This window comes from Erpetoichthys calabaricus, chromosome 5 (genome assembly GCF_900747795.2).
Source record: "Erpetoichthys calabaricus chromosome 5, fErpCal1.3, whole genome shotgun sequence".
NCBI classification, from domain to species: Eukaryota; Metazoa; Chordata; class Cladistia; order Polypteriformes; family Polypteridae; genus Erpetoichthys; species Erpetoichthys calabaricus.
Genome location: NC_041398.2, coordinates 191,442,588 through 191,466,292, shown reverse-complemented (window position 1 = coordinate 191,466,292; position 23,705 = coordinate 191,442,588). Strand labels below are relative to the sequence as shown.

The following is a 23,705-nucleotide window of genomic DNA, read 5'->3' as shown; positions in this document are numbered from 1 at the left end:
TGGTCAAGGGCGTTGCTCTCTCAGAAAAACAGGGTACAAACCAGAGATAGTAGCCCCCTAAGCTGAAAAAGCCCTGTACCTGCCTCTTGGTCCTCAGATGTGGCCAATTCAATATGGCATCTATTTTGGAGCACTGTGGCCGTACTATACCCCCTCCCACTAGGTAACCAAAATATTTGGCTTCAACTAATCTAAAGTAACATTTCTTCGGATTAATACAAAGACTGGCTTCCACTAGCAACCGCAATACAGGTCGGACCTGCTGTAGGTGTTCTTTCCAGGTGCTGGAATAGATGACAACGTCATCATCGAAGTAGCACTTTGTCCACCAGACACTGGAAGGTTGCAGGTGCCCCCATGTAATCTGAATGGAAGAACATGATCCTGCCAGTGGCCACTAGGGGTACTAAATGCTGTCTTTTCCTTTGCGGAGTCTGTTTAGGGAACCTGCCAGTACCCCTTTGTCATATCTAAGGTAATCAAAAATTTAGCTTGTCCTAGTTGCTCAAGGAGGTTGTCCACTTGCGGCATTGGATATGCATCGAATTGGGAGACTTGGTTAAGCTATCAGAAACCATTGCAAAACCTCCAACTTCCGTCAGGCTTTCCAACCAAAATGATAGGACTGGACCAGGAACTATAACTTTCCTCTATCACACCTAGATCTAGCATTCGTTTGATCTCCAGCTCCACTTCTGCCTTTTTTGCTTCGGGAAGTCAATATGGGCATTCTCGGACTATTACCCCAGGTTTCCTCACAATGTCATGCTCAACCAGGGTGGTTCGTCAAGGTATCTCACTTACTACCTCCTCAACAAACAGGATAACCGCTTCGAGCTCCTGTCGTTGTAGGCGGGTAGGATTATCACTGAAGTTAAAGTTTAATTTATGAGCAAAGAGTGAGCAGGGCTGTCCAGAGGAGGGATCGGGATCCTTTTCCTTCCACTGTTTCAGCAAATTAATGTGATAAATCCTCTTGCTGGGCCTCAACCAGCCCCTTCCACTCTTTAACTTCATACGGGCCTTGCCAATGTGCCAGTAATTTGGAGTGTAAGGTAGGAACCAATACCATGACTCAATCCACCGGGTGTAACTCCCAAAGGGGCTTACCATGGTTATAACAATGGACCTGGGCTGCTTGCGCCTTTTCCATGTGATATTTTAGAATAGGTCTAATTTTTGCAAATCTATCGCATAGTTGCACGATATATTCAAGTATATTTGTAGAGGGAGGGCCTCCTCCTCCCAGCCCTCCTTTAATATGTCCAATAAACCTTGGAATTGTCATCCATATAATGACTGAAAGGGTGAAAACCCCATGAAGGCTTGTGGGACTTCCTGATATGCAAAAATGACAAGGGGGAGGAGCTGATCCCAGTTCCTTCCATCCTCATTGACTACCTTACGTAGCATCTGTTTAGGGTTTGATTAAACTTCTTGACTAGACCATTGGTTTGAGGATGATATGCCGCGGTCTTACGATGTTTTATTTTTAGTAACTTAGCGGTCTCCCTGAACATCTCTGAGGTAAAAGGCGTCCCTTGAACCATCAGGATTTCTTTAGGGATGCCAACTTTTGCAAAGACCCCTACCATCTCCCGTGCAATAGACTTTGAAGTTGCTGAGTGCAAGGGATCACCTTTGGGATATCAGGTAGCATAATCTACCAGGACCATTATATATTTATGACTCCTGGCCAACGGCTCTAGGGGTCCCACCAGGTCGACCCCGATTCTCTCAAAGGGGATGTCAATTAAGGGTAATGGGACTAACGGAGCACGGTCCTTCCTAGGACTGGTCATACAAAAGCAGCGGACATCCTCATTAATCCAAGGCCAAAAAAATCAGAGCTTAATCCACTGTAGTGTTTTTTTGGGGCCCAAATGGGCTCCCAGTAGGTGGGTATAATCCATTTCACAGACTTGTCGCTGGTAAGACTGTGGAATTAACAAGAGGGACCGTACCTCCCACTTGTGTTCTGCCACCTGGTACAAAAGGTCATTATTTAACACAAAGTGGGAACCCTGTGGCATGGAATGTAGTGTGTGTTAGCCATCTATTGAAACTACTGCATTTTTTGCAAATTTAAAGGAATTATCATTCCATTGCTCCCTTTTAAATGAAGCCGAAGTCTGCCTAAATTGAAACTGCAGACGAGTAAGAGGGTCAGTTCCAACCTCAAGGAGCGTGGTTACCGTCTGAGCTGGAGCAGTGCTTGAAGATGACGTGTTGCACTGCAACAGCCCAGCTGTCTCCACATCATCGTTAGAGGCTGAATCCTGACTCTCTTCCGGCTGTGAACATGGCATGGAGGAAGCTGAGGACGCTGTTTTGGCGTATATGGCCAGACCTAGTGCCCTTGTGGGATCAGTGAGTGTTATACCGCAGTTGTTATCTGACCAATCTCTACCCAGTATCACGGGGAATAGAGGATTCTCGAGTAACACCACCGCCATTTTTCGTGGCAGATGTAACAGATGGCGGACTCGTACAATCAGACGTCCCCGTGAATACAGGTTAGAATGGTCTTTACTTTGCGCCATTGTCACGGCAACACTAGATAGAAATGTTACTGCCAGAATCAGATAAAGATACAACCTTGTGGCCATTGACTAGCGCTACTCCGGTATGTGAAAAGGCCAGAGGATTAGCCAGAACACACTGCCCCCCCTCTGTATCTCTTCGCAGACCCCCTTGTTACCTGGCGGAGCCCTCCGCTGTGTATCCAAGTTCACCAAAGCATAGTTCTCAATGTAGGAATAGGACTGCAAATCAGGGACACAGCTTTGTCTGGGTTCACAGGGATTCTGTTCCGGATCTCCCAAATTGGTTTCCGCCCGAAGTTTTTTAATGATCCCCAACAAGGAGATCATACTATTATAGGATTGTCCCCAGGTCAGTTGGGCGAGTTTAGGCAGGTCATTTATTAATAAAGCACAGGACACTTGTTCGACTATATGTCGAGCATTCTTTTTATTTGGCCTTAGCCAACACCCGACTTTATGCCAAAGTGCCAAGGCCTGTTCTTTGAAAGATTCTTCTGGGTTAAATTCCCAGGTCATTATATCCCTCGCCTGCCAACCTGAGGCACTCCAACCTTTTGCAAAGGATTTTCCCTTTCTGGGGTTTTTGGGTTCGGTCCCCATCCTCAGGATCCCATAGTAAGTCTCCACTGTGTTCCTTTCTGAACCTGGCCCTCACCTGTAGGTCCCCTGCCTACGGTCCCATGTTCTTCTTAGAGGTTTCCAGGTCATAACATGCTCCAGATTCCCCTGACACACACCGCCAACCCCAGCTCTCCTACCTGACCGTTCTTCATCTGTTTGGGACAAGGGTGTGTTGAGACTCTGTTTTGGGTTGGCTTCCAGTTCCAAAAGGAGGCCATCATCCTGCCAACTATGCCATTGTGAAAAAATGAGTCTCAACCCATGAAAAAGTTTGGGTCAGCTACCCGTATATTGTCCCTAGCTGCAAAAGGGTAATAAAATAAGCAAATATGTGCTCTGGTTGAGTTCCAAACTGAACTGCCCTAAGTTGTGAGATGATGACGGTTTTATAGGCTAAAACCAGAAGTAATTCCATCTGAGGTCAGAACCGGAAGTGACGTCTTTCTTGGTGCCGGAACCAGGAATTGACATCAGTCTTGGGGCCGGAACTGGAAGTAACGTTGTTGATGTTAAATCAGATAGGTTTTCCCATATCTGGCCTGCAGAGATAAGAGAAGTAGGTTTAGCGCACCCTGCCAACCCTTGCCCTGGCGGCTAATTACCTCCACTTGGTCCACTCAGCTTCCTCCTAATCGCACGTGTGTGACAGTTTTATTAAACCAAATAGTGCATGATGAATCCAAACAGGTGTAAATGGAAACAAGTTAGATGGAGAACTGCTGGCTCCTTTGTCACTTGTATCTTATTGCTAAACTAGGGGGCTCCGCCCCCTGCTCGCTTCGCTCGCCAACCCCTGGTGTTGGGAATGACAAAGAGCGTGATGTATGAATGAGATATAGAATAGTGTGAAGGTGTAGATGATGCAAATAGAAAGCAAACAATAAAGTGTGTGGCACAGTGTAAAGGTTTATTGGAAAATTTCTTTGTACACGCCGTTCAAGTGTAAAAGGTAAGTCCAGGTCAGAACTTGTAAGGTCAATGAAGATGGTTATTGTCGTGATCAGAGTCAACTTTGTCAGAGCTTAGAAAGAGTTGTGTCTCTCCAGGAAGTAATGCAATGACTTGGGTATTTATGTTTTCCACATTAATATTTTTTGGACATAATATAGTGCGTTGTGTTAAAAGGGGCATTTGGTCTAATGAGATTGCTGTTCCAAATCTGTCTGTAACTAAGTCGTCGCAGATAAAGGCTTGAGGAATTGTAATAATATCTGGGTGAAGTCTATCTGTATTGGTGAGTGTACCATCTCCCAGTTGTAATAACCAATTGTTATGATCTGGATCTGGACATCGCATGTTTTGTACTAACTGTATCTTTTGAAAACAATGCCAATTGTCTGCGTATTTTAAGGTGCACTGAACAATAGCTGAGTGCATGGCATGTGGAACAATAGCTAAGCACTGTCTAAAATCTCCTAATAAAAGTACCTTTCCTCCAAAGGGAATATTATTATTCATAAACGTTTGTAGAAGTTTATGAATGGTGTTGAGTAAGTGAGTGGATGCCATTGTACATTCATCAATAATTAACAGTTTTGCAAGACGGATGTCATGTGCAGTGCCACTGTTAATGTTCATAGTGGATACCGATTTGTAGGATCTAATGCAGTTCATAAAGATTTCACTTTCAGGTACATCGTTAGTTAGAAGCTTCTGTAGATATTCAGGATATGAATGTAAAGGAGGCAGTCTAATTTGACCCTTTTGATAACAACGTGTAAATTCATTACTTGTATTGCCAGTTGTTTCTTCAGGGAAGTTAAGTGAATGACAATGATTGCAAATGACATTCATTAATCCCAATGAATTTTCCTGAATAGTGGACTCATTATTGAACGCGTTGTCAGCTAACTGGCACAAGCGTTTAGCAGGTGTCTGTCGTTTGGAGCCTTGCGTGCTTGTTTTCCGGCAGTCCAGATGCGCGGTGTAGACGTCTACGTTTATTTATTTTGTCCCTTCGCTGCCGTTTCTGTATGTCTGAGACGGGAGGTTTTTCGTTTTGAACCCGTGCCTGTTTCGATGCAGTACTGTGAGACGCGCGCTGCATGCGTCCACGTTCAGTGTGTCTGTCCATTTGGGTTCGTTTCTGTAACTGTGTTAGTTGAGCTTTGCGTTTTTGGAGCAGAGACATTTTTTCTTCCAGAGTTTCAGAAGCGCGTTGGAGCCGATGTGTATTGTTTTTTTTCATGCGGGTTCGTGTGTTTGGTCCCGTTACCCGAGCCATATTGTTTTGTACCCGTGATCGTGAATTCATGAATTGTTTGTTCTTCAGCGTTAGAAATATGGATAAGTAATAAGGAGGATCGCAGTCACTGTTAATATGGAGCCTTTTCTGCGGTTGAACGGTTAATAGTGCCTCATTGTAATGAGATCCACCTATGCTGCATAGTGTGAATTGTGTTTGGTCCCATTATCCGAGCCGTATCGTTTTGTACCCGTGATCGTGAATTCATGACTTGTTTGTTCTTGAGCGTGATAAATATGGATAAGTAATAAGGAGGATCGCACTCACTGTTAATATGGAGCCTTTTCTGCGGTTGAACGGTTAATAGTGCCTCATTGTAATGAGATCTACCTATGCTGCATAGTGTGAACGTGTTGAGATGACGTATGTTTAATACGGACGGTTCATTTAGAAATGGGGCTTTGTGTGTCATTTGTTATTTATGTTACTGTGGTCGAGGTTCTGAATCGTCGTTTTTATGTACGTTTTGTGTGCTATGGCCGTAGTCTGTCCCGTTTCGTGTCCAATGGGCTTTGTGTGGTGCTCGCGGCTTCTTTTTTTTTGTGTGCTAGGGGCTTGTTGAATCCTCCTCTTTGTGTGCGTCCCGTTTCCTGTGCAACGGCGTCTGACTCCTTTTTTCTGTGGTCTGACTCCTTTTTTGTGTGCACGACGCCTCATTTCTTATTTTACGTTGCATTCCATTCGGTTCCCGTTGCTTGCGGGGGGGGGGGGGGGGGGGGGGTATTTGTGGGGCGCCTGCGCAGTACGTCTTTTGCGGCCACGGCCCATTGCCGGATGTCCCTGCGTCCATCCGGTTTACCATTCTCGGTTAGTAATGTGGATAGGAGCCATTAAAAACAGTGACTGCAGATGATCAAGACAGAAATAAGCAATTATGGGTGGGAACCCTTAACAAGCAAGACCACTAAAATGAAGCATCAAAATGTCACTTGAGCAATAAGTGCTTAATCAGCAATAATTGATTTCTCATTAAGAAGCTGGGTTAGAACAAAAACCAACACCCACTTTGGCCCTCCAGGACTGGCATTGCCCACCCTTGATATAATGTAACGTACTGGGCTTTTCACCTCTTAAATAATACTGTAAATGTCTTTGTTTTAAAATATATTTTTCAGTGACTTCTCAATGGTTTACTCTTCATACAATTTTGATCAAAATGCCAAAGAGAAATTGCAAAGTAAAATTTTGAGAGAATACAAATTTTCTGTAACTTTACAGCAGGTGTTTTCTTGTCAGTTTTGCACAGTGTAACAGTGGAAAACATGAACCAAAAGTTTTATGTTTTCATTTAATTAGTGTAGACCATTGTGAATGCTGCCATTAAATGTTAGTATATAAATTCTGGAAGTCAGTTTATTGCAGTCAAGGCCAGAAAACATGACACAGCTGACAGATTCACTCTGTGGGGCTCAGCTAACAAATGGGGAAAGCTATGACACTGAAGCACATAAAGCTCAGAGGTGCATTTCTATTTTTGTCCCCCATAGAGCTACCATTTACAGATGCCCATCTAACAAGCTCCTCTGAGTATAATCTTGTAAAAAAATTCTACAGAAGAGTATATGCCATGTTTTTCTTAAAATACATAGCATTTTGGGTGAAGAGATTTACTTTTATTCACTATTTTTTCTCATATTCATGTGTCCCATGTTTCTTCTTAAAAGATGTATTGAGGCATGAACTCTACATGGTGGCTCAGCTCCAAATACCTCATTCTATATGGTGCCAAAAACGCTTGATTTGGCCGATAACGGAGACCATGTCATTAAGCTAAATTCTCTGCCATGTACCAAAGACATTCTAAAACTGGACAATGCTTCTCAATTCTTGCTTGCAAATTGTGGAATTGGCTTTCCACAACTATCCAAACTACTCTAAATCTACTAATGTTCAGGCATCACTTGAAATAATGTGGTGCCTCAACAAACACTTACAATGTATTTTGGAACTTTTTACAATTTGCCTTTGTCAGCTTTGATAAAGGACCAACTACGCATCCTTGATCCATATAATTATAGTATGCACTTCTAGTGTTTGATATTAATTGAAAACTTTGTACTTCCATTCAAATTGTATTCGTAAGGACCACCTTGGGCTTGGTGTTTTTCGAGTTGCCAGCTATTCCTAATACACGTGTGTCAATGTAGTGTCTGAAAACTCCAGCTGGGTTACTGTTTATGATATAATCATGTGAACATGTCTGACACCTACTGCCAATGCCATATTTAAAACCTCTTTAGTCCTTTCTATTGCTCACTTTTAGACATACACAACAAACAAATGGCCTTGTCTGCATATTTGATGTTTTTAATGATTGGGCAATAAATTTCATTGGAAAAGCAGGGTTACTGAATTAAAGGACAACTAGGTGTAAAATGCATGCTCTAGAGAAAGAAATTGAAATAATAAGAGGTAACAACTTTAAACGAGACAGATGCACTTGATATATTATTTTAAGTTGAATATGGCACTCGAGTGAATTCTGTGCATTGCTACCTTCCACTCCTTTTCCGAAATGTTGAGTGCGAGATCCTTTTCCCACTGTACTCTGGGAAGGACTTTAAAATGTTTTTATATATTATGGAAAAGCTGTCTGAGTCCTTAAGACTGATCAATATTTCTTTCGAAATAGAGGTAGGTGGGAGGTGAGGGAACTTTGTTTAACAAAGTTTCTAATTTGAAGATAATGAAAGAAATGTGTTGCTGGAAAGTTAAATTTAGAGTGTAATTGTTTGTTTAATGCAAAGACTTTGTCTGTGTTGTGGCAGAAGTGCTTGGTTGGCACCGACCCGACACAGACTGACACCGGAGGCACATGAAAATGAAACGTGGGGCAAGTCTTCAGCTGTGGGACACATCTTCCCTGTGTCTAACAGGCCCTACACAGTCCCAAAACACACAACCAAAGAAAAACACCCACAAAAATCACTCTCTTCTTCTTCCACTCCTCCCAGGCAGCTTTGTCCTCCTCTTCCTCCCGACTCTGGCGCGTCCCGAGGAGTGGCTGCAGGCCCCTCTTATAGCGCCCCCCCGGCTGCATTCCAGTCTACACAGACTCATTAAACTGTGTAGCTCCTCGTGATGGTGGCCATGGAGCCCAACATGGCTAAGCCCTGAAGTCCCACGCCTGTGGCCCCGATGTAACCCATGAGGGCTGCCACCACGCGTTCCAGGGGATGTAGTGTGCATCCCATGGCTGCTCCCCCAGATCCAGTGTCAAAGGGGCGTCCCGGCCAGGTATGGGATCCGGCCATCTGCCACAATGTACAGATCTTTAAGTGATTTAATCCCGAATGTTTTCCAGATATTAAAAACTGCGTACATTTGAGAGAGTGGAAAAAGGTGGTTCTTGTGCAGAGGTGCCACAGATAAAAGCTTCTCTATCTTAAAATACTTCCTACATTGATTCCATATTCTGAGTGAGTGAAGCTCTATTGGGTTGTTAGTATATTAGCGATGACTTGTACTTATTGGGGTACAGTTGAAGTTGTGATTTTGGATATGTATTGGTGTAAGTTATCATCTTCTGGTTTGTTAATGCGTAAATACTATTGTGATAATTCCAAATATTATATACTTTGCCATATTCTGAAGATACCTTTATTTTATTAAGGCTATAAAACCAACACACTAAGCATCTACATGTCAGTTGCAAGGCAAAAATATTTTAAATTCAACTGACGTAAAACCTGCATTACTGTACCATCATTTTATTAGGTAACTGGATCAAGATACCATTATTATAATGAGGACTTTTATGTGAGACTTGCATGGATTTGTATGATAAAACAGAAAATTTGGGATTTTTTTTATTAATGAAAATATATTTTTATTTTCCAAAGAATTACATTAGGATGAAGCTTGATGGTCATTCTGCATTAACAATACAGATTTTAAAAGCAATGACTTCTCTGGTTAAATCTGAAACTGTTACTGTATGTTACATATTAAACATATGATACAGTACATACAGTACAAGGTGGATGAATAAATACACACTGACCTTCTACATATTTAAGTCTATTGTGAAAACTTTTAAATCATTTAGCAGGGTAAACTGTATTGCTTTAAAAAATGCTGCATTAAAAGCTGCAGAGACATTTGCTGTTAAAACCATCATTGAATCTTGAATCTTGTCTTTTCATGCTTACTCTAATCGATATGTTTGAATCTGATGATATACATGAGTGAACACCAATTTTACTACAATAAGATATCTTACATGAGGACTCATTAAGCTATTAAATGAATGAGAATATTATTGTTTGCTCTGCTCAGTATGAACATGGCTAATTTATATCAGTATGACTCTCTTATTTCCTTTTTTCTTAAAATTCTTGTATCAGGTGCCAATGCATCAGCTCCTGACCAGCTAAGTTTAGCTTTGGCCTGGAACAGAGTCGACATTGCACGGAGTCAGATCTTTATTTATGGGCAACAGTGGCCGGTATTGTATTTTGTTTTACCTTTTTTAATAAAAGTTATCTTTAAAAATTCATATATAACATGTACCATGAATAGTATTATTTTTTCTAACCAATTGTAATGAGGATAATTTTCAACAACTTAAAAATAAGATACACACTGAGATACACTTAAAATGTAGAGCCTGGGCCTTTTCCTCTCCCAAAGTAATGCCTAATAAGAGACCGAAGTCTATAATAAATGGTATGCTTACTCTTTTATAAATCACAGAAAAGGGACTAACTCAAAAATAATTTGCAAAGTACTAAAATGAATAAATAAATAAAAAAAAAAAACACAATCTGCCAAGTTTCTGGACATGCCTTTGTAAGTATATGCCCTGTCTGGCTCGATGGCTGGCAACCCACTTGACAAACTCATAAGTACTACAGCCAAAGACTCCTTTTTATCTTATGTCTTTCTCTTTATTCCTTAGTTCTGACCTTCAGTATACTCCTATCACAAGTGAGACATGTCCCTGATTTACAATCAAAGAACTCTGTCCAGAAGCAGCTTAATACCCTGCTGTGGTGTCTCCAACAGTTTGGGCAGCTCAGTTTGATTACAGGATCACCAAGTTCATGCAATCTACCGGGTGTCCTTAAACTCTACTGCAGTGTTCAAGCTAGGCTCCCATTGCATTTTCTAGGTACTGAACATGGCAGGTGTTACTGTTCACCAGTCCATAATGCCATCTCAAAATGTCATACACAGAACCGCTGTGTTGTGATACCTCAATGGAGACACTGTCTAACAATATTAGTTAGTGCTGGATTTTCATGTCATCATTAAGCCTTATGGTACTGTATTATTATCAAAAACTGTAGGATGTTTAAGCATATTCATGACATTCTATACATAGCTGTGGTCCAAACTTCCAGTATAAATTATTTGTGTGTTATGATTTATAGTACAGTAATATTTTTTCACTAGATCATGTTCAAAACATTTTTCTATAAATTAATAATAAAGAAGTATGCATTTTGGCTGATTTTCTCATTCACAGGCATTTTTCAGACTTTCATACAAAATTAGGTTATGAATAACATCAGGAGTGGAACTTATTTGTAACCCAAGACCCACCAGTAATACCTTTAAGATGTACAAATTAATGACAGACATGTTACATTATATTTATCTAACTCTAAACCAACTTACTGTATATTTAGACACTCATCTTCAAAGTGTTGTGATGTAGCAACACAAAATGGTAAAAAGGGGTGAACAGGCTTCAAAATAAACTAAAACCAGACCAGGACTTTACTGGTCAGCCTCAGAAACAGGCCTAAGCAAGGCATACTCAAAGGCAGGCTTTCAGGCCTGCTCAGGCCTATAGTGGAGCACTGGCTTTAAAAACTGTGAAGATACTTCAAAATTTGCTAAAAATACTAAAAGGCCCTTAAAGGGAGAAAAAAACATAAAATCTCTGGCTTACAGTACAAGGCCAACAATGTATCTTCAAGAATGAAGAGTTTATTCACATAAAATGAAAAATAAAAGAAAAAACAATAAAAAGGCAAGAAAATTAGTGAAACATATGCCTGAATATGTAATCAAATACAAAGAATTCCAAAACCAACTGCAAAATCCAATAATCGGTAGAAAAAAACCCATAGAATTTAGTAATACAATGAATCTTTATTCCACAAACTTCAAGGAGACACTGAGAGTATCCGTTTCTTCCATCTCAATATAAATGAAGGTGGTTTGTGGTCCCTCAAAGGTGATGCCATGGTGTGGCCCAACCTCTTGTGGTTTCACCCATGGAACAGATTAGATTAGATTAGATTAGATAAACTTGAATGCAAGGAACATATTCAATCAACTTAAATATAAAATACTTACATACTAAACATATCGCTATTAATGAAAATTACATGAAAACAAAAACACATTAAAATAGTAATTCAAAAAACAACAAAAATAACAACAAAGGAGAAAATAAACAGAAAATAGGGAAAAAACCTTGGGTGTAACATAAAACACACTTAGGATTGGCAGTTAAAGGCTCTAAACTGTTCAGTATCCCATAGCCTTTGAAAAGGGACACACTTTCCTACTCATCCCAATCAACCAACATATACAGCTACCTAGGAGTTCATTGGGAGAGATATTTTGTCTCCCTTTTAAATGACCATCCTGATCCAAACCTCTGCAGCTAGGGACCTTGTCATTGTGTGAAGCGAGGTGCCAGTGTTATATGACTTTCAACTCTCTAAATAGACAGTCAAGTACTCCTAGAATCTGCAGCATCACCTGTCTTCTATGGTTCTCAGGAAACACTGCATGATTTATTTCCTCCTCTAATACCCCTGGAGGTTCCAATTACATGGTGATGGGTCACCCTCTACCTACTTTAGCAAAATGGCATAAAGAAACTGTCAATGCCACTTTGGGTTTCTCCTATGGAAGCTTCTTATGGAACTCTATCTAGGTTGAGACTCTGCTCCTGGCCAGTTGGGAAAAACATACTAATACATTAACAACTGCAATTTTTACCTAATTCTTTATTTATTTTACATTTTTGTTTAATTTCTTAAATACTGTAGTTAATGTGTTTGGCTTATTTGTGAAGTATTATTCCTAAAACATGTACTAGGGTGTTGTACCGTGTTAGCCATTATGAATGTAGAGAAAAGCCAAGCAAAATGACACCTTTTATTGGCTAACTAGAAAGATTACAATATGCAAGCTTTCGAGGCAACTCAGGCCCCTTCTTCAGGCAAGATGTAATCGATTACATCTTGCCTGAAGAAGGGGCCTGAGTTGCCTCGAAAGCTTGCATATTGTAATCTTTCTAGTTAGCCAATAAAAGGTGTCATTTTGCTTGGCTTTTCTCTAAAACATGTGAAATTTAAATATTTTTGTTACTTTTGCAGGTTGGGTCCCTGGAGCAGTCAATGCTGGATGCCTTAGTGTTAGACAGAGTGGATTTTGTCAAGCTGCTAATAGAGAATGGAGTCAGCATGCATCGCTTTCTCACCATCTCCAGACTTGAGGAACTGTATAACACGGTAGTGTTGAAGTAATTAGCTCTACATCATTAAAATTAGCCACAAAGACAACTTTCCTAGCAATAATAAAAATAGTAAAGTAACAAGTTCTCAACAGACATATCTCACAGACCTGTTTAACAAGCAAGTATTACGGAAAGCACAGTGTATTCCATCAGACAGAACTCATCCACTACATTCTTAATTCCAATTGTTGCCATTAGGTAACAGGTTCAAGGCTCCAAAGTTAAAAAGCAACCGATTCAAATATTCTTTTATTCTAACTGCTAATCTTTGAAATAAGTTACATTTTAATGATCATCAGGCTTAAATCATAAAATGAACAGTTAGCTTCTGCCTTAATCAAGTCTAAATGTTGGTCTGATAATTATGTGTAATATGTTTGATCTAATGTTTCACCACAAGTATAATGCTCACTGCTATATTATATGTATTTTTACTAAGTTTACCTTTAATGGTTGCGTTCTTTGTGATATATTTTTATTGTTATGTTGTGGTCTCTTCTTACTACTTGCTGATAAACCAGGTTTCCCTTTTGAGACAATAAAAATGGAATTGAATTGAACTGAATATTTGAAAGAGAATTTGAAGAGAACACCATGAAACCTCAGACTTAAATGTGCCAAGGTGGAAGGTCCCAATCGGATCATATTTTGCCACACTATGCACCATTCCATAACCTCATTTAAATGTTATGTCATGCCTACTGTGTTTTGTGTATCTCTTACATATTAAGAGTTACAGATGAGTGAAAAATATATTCTTATTAATAACAAGAAAAGTAATGAAACGTTTTACATCAGCAAATGCATTATGTATTAGAGATGAGCAACCTCTCCCCCTATTGGCTGTGCTATGCCTTTACAAAAACACGTATATCACTAAATCTCAGCTGTATAACCACTGTAAAAATGCACATATTTACTTATTTACTTTTACAAATGAAAGAATCTGAGAAAAAAATTAATGGCTGTGCTTTGCTTCTAACCAGACTTAACTTTGATGGAGGTAAAGCTTGAACAGGACCTAAGTGTAAACAGTAGCTTTTACATTTATTTGCAGAATACTTTATTAAGGACTTGCCTGAGAAAACATTTCCTTTACACCTTCTAAGTTTGGATGTTGAGTAAATGACAGAAACAGTTTTTGGCCACTTCCTATACCAGTCTCATAAAGGTCACCGGGCATAATTACTGTTTACAATTATTTGTAGCACTTGTGGCACAACGTCTCTTGCTAGACTTCTTTTACCCTTATTTTTGCTAAATTACTTATATGTTTACACCTACAGGCATCATAAAATGGCCATCATTGTTATATGGTCATTTTGGTTGTCAACCATTACCATCTTTAGCCAGTTTTGGCACAATGATGTATGTTATTGCTGTTCAGACCCATCCGTAGTTAGCTGATTGTTTAGCCGATACTGGAACAAAGACATAAGGCAAACACGCATTGACTCACATGATTTTCTGTCTAAAGGTGACTGTTTATATTACTATTAAAGACATTCTTCAGGTCCCTATCTGTTTACATTGGATCCTGCTGTTTTTGTATTGTCAATTTTATTAATATTATGAGTAATGTTATTTTAAAGATAACTTTATATTTAGTGCTGTTCATTTAATCACATATCCTTCCTTATTGCCTGCACAATTCTTGCACATGAACTCATGATTTATGAAGAGGATACTGTCATGCAGGACTATTTCCCAAATTCATTTTTTGACTTTTAATCACACCTTCCTGATACTGCTCCTCCTACACACACTCTTTTCTTGGCCCTACTCATACAGTATTGTTGGTTATCCTGACAATAATAATTGTGAGAAAGTCATACAAGGGATGCAGCATATTTATAGCAGGTGAGCCTACTGCCTCGGTCTTTTGCTAGTTCTTATTAGCTTATTGCTTTAGCTGCTGGAGCTGTCCTATATTTCTGCTTCTTGTGCCCAGAAACATGTATGAACCTGCAACATATATATAAATTTTATAATATCGTATGAATAGTGTGGTTACAGAGTGGATAACATTGCGGTCTTGTGGCTGCAGTGGTCTGTGTTAAATTTTTAGGTCAGCTATTGTGTGCAGCTTGCCTGTCTTTGCCATGCCATAGATTTTATCTATTCAATGGGCATGTTGGTTAGGGGGCAGCACGGTGGCGCAGTGGTAGCGCTGCTGCCTCGCAGTTAGGAGACCTGGTTTCGCTTCCCAGGTCCTCCCTGCGTGGAGTTTGCATGTTCTCCCCGTGTCTGCGTGGATTTCTTCCAGGCGCTCCGGTTTCCTCCCACAGTCCAAAGACATGCAGGTTAGGTGGATTGGCGATTCTAAATTGGCCCAAGTGTGTGCTTGGTGTGTGGGTGTGTTTGTGTGTGTCCTGCGGTGGGTTGGCACCCTGCCCGGGATTGGTTCCTGCCTTGTGCCCTGTGTTGGCTGGGATTGGCTCCAGCAGACCCCATGACCCTGTGTTCGGATTCAGCGGGTTGGAAAATGGATGGATGGATGGATGTTGGTTAGGTTAACTGGTTCTCTAAAATGGCCTTCAATTAGTGAGAGTGGCTATGGATGCACCCTGTAACAGACTATCCAGGAATAATTCTTGATCACAAGCTCGAATTGGACTAAATGGGTTATAAGAATAAATGGATTGATATTTTCCCTAAAATATTTCTAATTCAAATACAGTATGCATAAATTTATATACTATATACATAATTGTTTTTGTTATTTCATTTATTTTCACTGTGTTCTTTATATAGTTTATTTTTGTTTCTTTGTTTAGAGACATGGTCCCTCAAATACTTTATATCATCTTGTTAGAGATGTGAAAAAGGTAAGTTTTATCTCTTCTTAATGGTATAATTAACGGTAGGTTATGGTATTTACCACATGCTTTATTAGATTGTTCTGTGGATACCTTTCATATTTTGTATTTTATGATGACTGCTTTTGAGTTTTGTAGTGAGCCTCCTTTAACGAGATTTTTTGTAGGAAATGAGACAAAGGAACAATCAGTTATGCATGGTTATATAATGATATTTTTTTAAATACCATGTGCACTTAATGATCTTAAAGTACTGCCACCTACATTTAAAAGCAGAATTTGTAGTATTTTGGTCTGAAGCATTAAGGTTTGTGGTAACATTATGTCAAGGACAAAAGACATCTACTGTGACCTCAGAAAACAATTGTTGCTGCTAATAACTCTGGGAAGGGCGGTAATCTGAAACATTTTACAATAAGTGGGATGATTTAGAAATTCTAGACAGTTAGCAAACTGCCCAGCAGAGATAGTAACAGGAAATTTACACAATGATCAGACCCTTGCAATGCTTTGAGAAATTACACACACACAAAATTCTAATCTAGAGTTTAGGAGTCTACCAAAAGAAAAAATATTGAGTGAGTATGACTTTCATGAAAAGGTAGCTGCATGGGCTGGTTTTGAGTAGTTGCATCTTAAAAAAGTTTTAGTAACAGTTTCATCTGCATGGATTACAGTAGAAAATGACAGTGAGACTGCAAGTGTGAGTGAGTGAAAGAGGGATAATAACAACAACAATAATACTACTAATAATAATAATGGATCACCAACCTACAGGTGTTTTCTTTTCAGATGGCCGTACATCATAGATGTGCCGCTGTACAAGTGCCATAAATTTTTGCAAATCTTGCAAAGCGTAGATTTTTCACAAGATGCAAAGTTTAAATGACTCCAGACTTTTGAGTTCTTTGGTCTTTGACTCAACACCAAGTTTACATCCACTGTTTCTGTCAATCTCAAAATGTGATTAATGTTACCTTTGGTCAATGAAGTGACATTAGTGTGTAATATTTAACAAGGCAACAAACTGATAACAAACTTCATTGGCGACTATTTTCATCATCAGCTATCATTGATGACATGAGTTAAAAACTAACAAATCTTTAAATAGTAATATGATATTAGAACATTAGAACACTTTTGATGAGGATAGGCCATCCATCTAAACCAGGGGTCTCCAACCGGTAGCTCGCCACCCCTTTCCAAGTAGCTCACCAAAGGGTTAATGAATCCTACATAAATTTGAAAACTTTATTAGTCAAATTAGGGGTGGGCAATCTTTCCAAAAAATGATATCACGATACAGAATCTGAATTGCAATCTATCTTTTCAATGTGGCATACACTTAAGAGAATATCCGGACTCAAACTCATCAAGACCTAAGTAACACTTTATTTACAATATCAAACAAAGTTGAATTCAATTGTTCTCTCATTTGCTAGCTAAGCGGAGTTAAGGAATATGCCCCGAAGCTGGTGAGTAAGTGAGGAAGGCCCCTTCCCTTGGCCCACTGCATGTTTCTCAGATTGACGAAAATAAATCGGTACCACAAACGAACTATGATACATAGCGAAATGAGAGATGTCGCAAAATCAACCAGAATGTTCAAGCAAATTATAGAACAAAACCCGATCTAAATCCGTTCTCTTGTGAAAAGTGGACAGACATACAGACAGACAGACAGACAGACAGACAGACATTGGATTGTATATATTATATATTAGTAAACCTTCATTAACAGCATTCTCAGCATATCTGGAGCTTAGTAGAGCCAGATAACTATAAGAATCTTCCATCAAGCAGCTCTGAAAATGTCTGCTTTGTTTGGGTCTACATACCTCTGTGAGTCTGCCTTTGGTGGCATGAATGTCATGAAATCAAAGTTCAGAACAAGACTGACAGATGAACATTTAAATGACTCCATAAGAATGAACCTAAGTGGCTACACTCTACCATACACCTCTCTTGTTGACTCCATGCAGTGCCAGTCATCTGACTAACTAAAAAACACTTCACACATGCAACTGGACATGTGAATAAAGTGAAACAGTGACATGTAACAAAATGACAAATGAATAAGGAATATCTGTGTATTTGTAATTGCATTGTTTCATTTTGACAGCATTCATGTTTTAATTCAGTAGTGTGAGATACAGTAGAAAATGCATTCAGACATACAGAATGCACTTGCAGGTGAAATAAATACTTTTTTGTACTGAAACACTTTTTTTTAATGCAAAATGTGAGTTGTGGACATCAACGTTTTGTAAATGTTCAGGCAAAACAAGCTTATTCAGTTTGTTTGGGTTGAAATAAGCTATGAGAATAAACGTTACAAAACATGAGTAGCTCTCGGCCTTTTTCATTTTGTAAAAGTAGGGAAAAAAGGTTGGAGACCCCTAATCTAAACATTATGTCTAAGGTAGTACAAGTACTGATTATATTATCATTGTCCTGTGTGGAAATAATTACATTATGCATGATTTATGTTGTTTTTTTACTTGAGTGACTGAATTAATAAAAAAAAAATGCATCCTTAATCATTACAGGCTACAAAAACTTTATTAATTATGAATACTATGAAGTGTTTTAATTCCAATGTTTTTTAAACTAACTTGCTTACCATTAACATTTTGCTTTGGGTGTCTGGAAATACCAGAAGTATTTTCCTCCAAGCATCTGATAACTATTCAAAATTTTCTGACAGCAGACATTATGCTGCAAATTTTTGGGATTGTTACTAAAACACTCCTAACACAATAATGCTGTTTATAAAATACTCAGCTATAAAGTCCATATATACTTTGTACTTGAAGGTTTTATAGTCACTTGTAAACTTTCATGTCATTCTTACCTTCACTAGTACTGCATAAAAAAACTTACAACGCAATATAAGAACAATAATCTTTTTTAAGAACCACCCTACCACTAAGAGAAAAAGATAATGTTAGAGCACCTGACTGCAAAAATAATATTCAGTTCATTGCTTATTAGATAAAAATTTACTTTAACTTAAAAAATATATTAAAGATTCAATATTTCAAAACCCATTCTGAGGCCTTTTTATGTGTACAATTGGTGGCTTAGAGAAATGGGTAGAAACAGAATGAACTACTGTAGCAGAATTAATTAAGGAACATTACTCCAATATTATCAAAATAAAATGTTGGCAAAAAAAATCTAAGAAACAAACAGATAAATTACTACTACAGAATAATATAGGAATATGATTTGTGAAAGGAAACATTCATCAAAAGCTTTTCAAAATTATTGCCTGTTATTATTGACTTGGGAGGAGGCTCACTACAATGTCTGCTCAACTCATGCTAACTTATGCTTATCGTATCAACTTCAAAATCCAGACCATTTTTTTCATAATAATATTTTGCACATCTGCATTTTCCACTGCAGTATTAAACATTTAATTTCTAGTTTGTGTCATTAATGTTCAGCAGCTGGCTAAGCTATTAAAGAAATGTAAAGTATCTTGAGAAAGGGTGTCTTGTTAAATAATAATATTTCATGGCATTTTTCATATTGCTTGTTGTGATGCATGAGCCTAAAACATTAATGATATTTCATTTCATTCAACATTTTGCATGATTTATCTTTAACCAGTTCATTTAACAAGGGTAACTGTTGTATAATAAAAGTTAACTAATAAAGTATATAAATAATGAAACCCTTCAAGAAGTTATACGACTCAAACACCAATGTTCTCCTTGATATATTCTATATTGAAAACAGAGTTAAGGGAAAAATGTAAAGCCCCCCATAGTTAATAAATGTGTTAATAAACCTAAAACCTTAATTTACTTTGGAAAATCTTTCATTGATATATAATATCTACTGCGGTGGGTTGGCACCCTGCTCAGGATTGGTTCCTGCCTTGTGCCCTGTGTTGGCTGGGATTGGCTCCAGCAGACCCCCGTGACCCTGTGTTTGGATTCAGCGGGTTGGAAAATGAATGGATGGATGGATGGATATAATATCTACAGTATTATACATGCAATTATGATGGCATTTTACAGTAAGTTTTAGACTGAAAATTGGGGGCCTTATTTTAAATAATTAGACACCATTTTAATACATTTTTAAAATTTATAACAATAATAAATGTTTAAATGTACCCAACAAATGAAAAAATATAATTTCAGATATGGTGGAAAATTGATTTCAGAAAAATTAAACAATATTTCAGGAAGAAGCAGTCAAAAATATAATAATTGAATTTTTATGGACTAATTTAATAAACAATATGTATGTAAGATCTGGAGTCATTAGTCACACACCTGATATTAGGCATGACGTTCACTGTTAGTTTTGATCCACACCTATAAGGGACATTCACTAGCTCACTCTTCTCTTTCTCCCATGTTTCTTTCATTGTTAAGCAAAACAGAAAGATTCTTGAAAATATACTGGTAATTTCAGCGTATCAAAAAAGGTGAAAATCGGCTGTCACCAGTTTTAGGAGAGTGATCACAAAGTTGTTTTATAATCATAAACATCTGTATATTTTCTACTCACAAAAAAACTTAATAAAAACAGATTACTTTGGATTTACTAAATCTTCATGCAAATTAAATTTTATCATACATTTATATAATGCATATTTAAAGATATGAATCTCATGTAAAAGAAACAATGAAAAATAAGATAAAACTCGTTCAAAGGCAGACGCTTAGGCCGGGATAGCTGCAGTACAGAAAAAAAGCATGTACTCTTTGTCAGTATCAGTTGTGGTGTGTCAGACACTGATAAAAAGAAATCCTTAGAAAAGTTTACTACATGGTTGAACTACTTTATCATCTGTTAAAAGAAATCTCCATGATGTGAAGAAAAAATGGTTAATTTAAACATTGGCTGCAGAACAAATCAGGTAACAGAGGATGACCGGGCCAGTCACACTTCCCAGTGTTATCCTCATAGCTCAGGGGCCCCCAGCTCCAGTCCTGGAGGACCACAGTGGCTGCAGGTTTTCATTCTAACCATTTTCTTAATTAGTGACCTGTTTCTGCTTTCTTTTGAATTCATTTTGATTGATATGCTCTTGAAGACCCCTTAGTTGTTTCTTTTTTCATAATTACCTGCCAAACAATAATGACATACAAAATGAGACAAAACATGACTACCAAACAATATCTGAAAGTAAAGAAAGATGAAGGTCTCAGAAATGTTGATCTACTCAGGTCCCCAATACATTTTAACAGTACTCTTAAAAAAGGGAAAATCAACAATTTCATAAATGTATGCTATTGCACAATGAGAGCAGCAACAAGCCATGGAATTAAAGAACGGGTTTAATTAACAACAGGAATCAGAGCCTAATTAAGCAACTGGCTGGAGTGAAATTGGTTGCATTTTGAGGCTCTGACTTAGTTGGTCTTCTGTTGGCTCAATCATTTCACATTTAATTTCTGTTTGGGTGATATTTAAGGAAAAAAATTAAGCAATTCAGGGGAACAATGAAGAAATACAGGGAAATACATCTGAAAAAAACAAGTTAATTAAAATTAATTCAAAAGAAGTTAATTAGCAGCAAAAACAGGTCACTAATTAAGAAAAGGGTTAGAATGAAAACTTGTAGCCACTGTTGTCCTCCACAACTGGATTTGGGGACCCCTGTCATAGCTGATGACAGTAGTACTCACTCCTCTCAAATGGTGAGCTTTCTTCAATTACAGGCAATAAGATGAAAATTCAGTTTCTTCAAGAAAACAAACACTGACTGATTCATGGACTAACATTTACTTTTACTGATAAGTTTGCTTTATTTTTGCTTTATCTTGTGAAGGATTATATTTATCCAGATTTTGTAGGCCACCTTAAAGGGGTCAAGATATAATAATGACATATAATTATTACAATGCCAATTACATTCAGTCCATGGTATAATATCTGGTGTCATAAAAGTGCTTCACATTCAGCAGGAGGAAGTTCTTTCACTTAGTTTATATATGCAAAAGTGTTTCATGTAAAAACAAGTAGTCAATTAAATACATTGTGTTTGGTAGCCCAGCAGAATCAAATAACTTAATCCATAAATAATTTCCTTCGGGATTAAAAAAGTTTTCTTATTCTGATTCTGAAGCAATGTTTCATGCATATCTGTTTTGTGTATGACAAAACAAAGCGATCATGTAATGGCAATAAAGAAATCAGGGAATATCCTGTATGCCTTTTGAGGGAAGGGGAGTCTAGGAAACCCCATGATCTCTTTTTCGAATATTCCTATAGCCAAGAAATCAAGGCTGTATTGGGTTCCAAAGCATAAAAAAGATTGCACTTGGCAGCCAATCATGGCTAATCAGTCATTCATTCATCACTGTTTCAAAATATATTGGAACTTCTTCTTCCTCTTCATCATTTCCTACTTCTATGTAGGGCTGATGTGCTTGATCAACCTTCTATATACAGCTCAGTCCTGCAGATCCACCCCAGTAAGACCATTTTCCTTCAAATCTTGTTTTATTTTATCCACCCACCTTCAATTTGGCCTCCATTGCTTTCTCTTCCCCTGTACTTCCTTTCCCATCACCCTTTTGCCCACATATTTATTGTCTCTCATCACAGGGTCACACCACTTCAGTCTACTTTCCTCATCTTTTTTAGATATCTCTTACACTTTTGTTGAACATCTGATTATCTTATTTCTTATTCTGTCCTTTTTTGTAACTCTACACATCAGTCTTAGCATTCTCATTCCTGCCACATCTACTTTCTTCTTCTTGCACTCTCTTTACTGCCCATGTCTCAGCTCCATATTTTAATGGTGGTCTTATAACTGTCTTAAAAACCTTACCTTTAACGTTCACCTTAACTCTTTAATCACACAATACACCTGATACCTTCTTCGAATCGTTGCATCCACACTGCACTCTATGGGTTATCTCTGCATCTAATTTTCCATCTTGGGTTACCACTGACCCTGGATATATACATTTATCCACTCTTTTCAATAGCTCTCCCTGCAGACTAATTCCTGAATCATGATCATCATTAACCCTTATATATTTTGTCATCTTCCTATTTATCTTCAACCCTCTATCTTCCAAAACCCTTCTTCATTCTTCCAACTTCCTCTCCACTTTGTCTTTTCTGGTGCTACACAACACCATGTCATCAGCAAAAGGCATGCACCAGTGGAATTGGTCTTTTATCCCATGACACAACATATTCATATCTAGATCAAAGAGTTAAGGACTTAAAGAACATCCCTGGTGCAGGCCTACTCTAACTGGGATCTTGTCTGTTACACCAACCCAAGTCTTCACTCCCTCATACATATCCTGGTCAATCCTCACATACTTCTCTGGTAAACAGATCAATAGATCAGAACTAAAATACAAAAATATAAGAGCTGTAATAATCATTCTCTCCTGAATGTTGCCTCACCATCTATATTATATTAATAAAATAAAATGAATTAAAAGCTTTTTCATCACAAAGTTGCTAGTTCAATCTTTGCCACTAACTCTGTGTGAGTGATATTGATCAAGTCTCTTATCCTGTCATTACTGCAGTTGATTAAAAATATTAAAATAGTCTTAAAATACTGACATGTAAGTTGCTTTAGATAAAATAATCAGCTGAATAAACAAAATAAGTGTATCAAGAAATGTGGGCCCAATTGGATTTACTCTTCTCCGCTAGCCTACTGCAAATATTATCTGATGGAGTGAATTTAGTTAAAAATATTTTGACTGATCAAAATGTAGTAAACCTAATTTATTCACTGTCTCCTGTAACCATTTAACAATTTAAAATAATTGTTGTGTTAACAAATCAATTATTTAAAAAATTACAATCTTCTCTCATAAAACCCAGCTTATCATGTTTCTGCTGAGAATGCTAATTTTGTACCAAAGAAAATTATATAAAAATCAAGATCATTTAAATTTAAAATTATTTTTGTTGCAGGTACAGTCATATTTTCCCTTTTTGAATCAAGTAGATCTTTATGTATGACAATATTTCAGAGCCTTTTA

General features: G+C 37.9%; 1 protein-coding gene across 2 annotated transcripts in view; it reads left to right on the top strand.

Annotated features, from left to right (window-relative positions):
* trpm3 (transient receptor potential cation channel, subfamily M, member 3) overlaps positions 1–23,705 on the top strand; it is a 971,875-nt gene that overhangs the window by 859,528 nt on the left and 88,642 nt on the right. Inside the window, exons 10-12 of one of the 2 annotated variants that reach the window (XM_051927388.1) lie at positions 9,759–9,859; positions 12,756–12,890; positions 15,673–15,723. In XM_051927388.1, coding sequence (XP_051783348.1) covers positions 9,759–9,859; positions 12,756–12,890; positions 15,673–15,723 — 287 coding nt within the window. Of the gene's footprint in view, positions 1–9,758; positions 9,970–12,755; positions 12,891–15,672; positions 15,724–23,705 lie in introns of those variants that run through there. The other variant, XM_051927386.1, reaches the window with a different exon arrangement.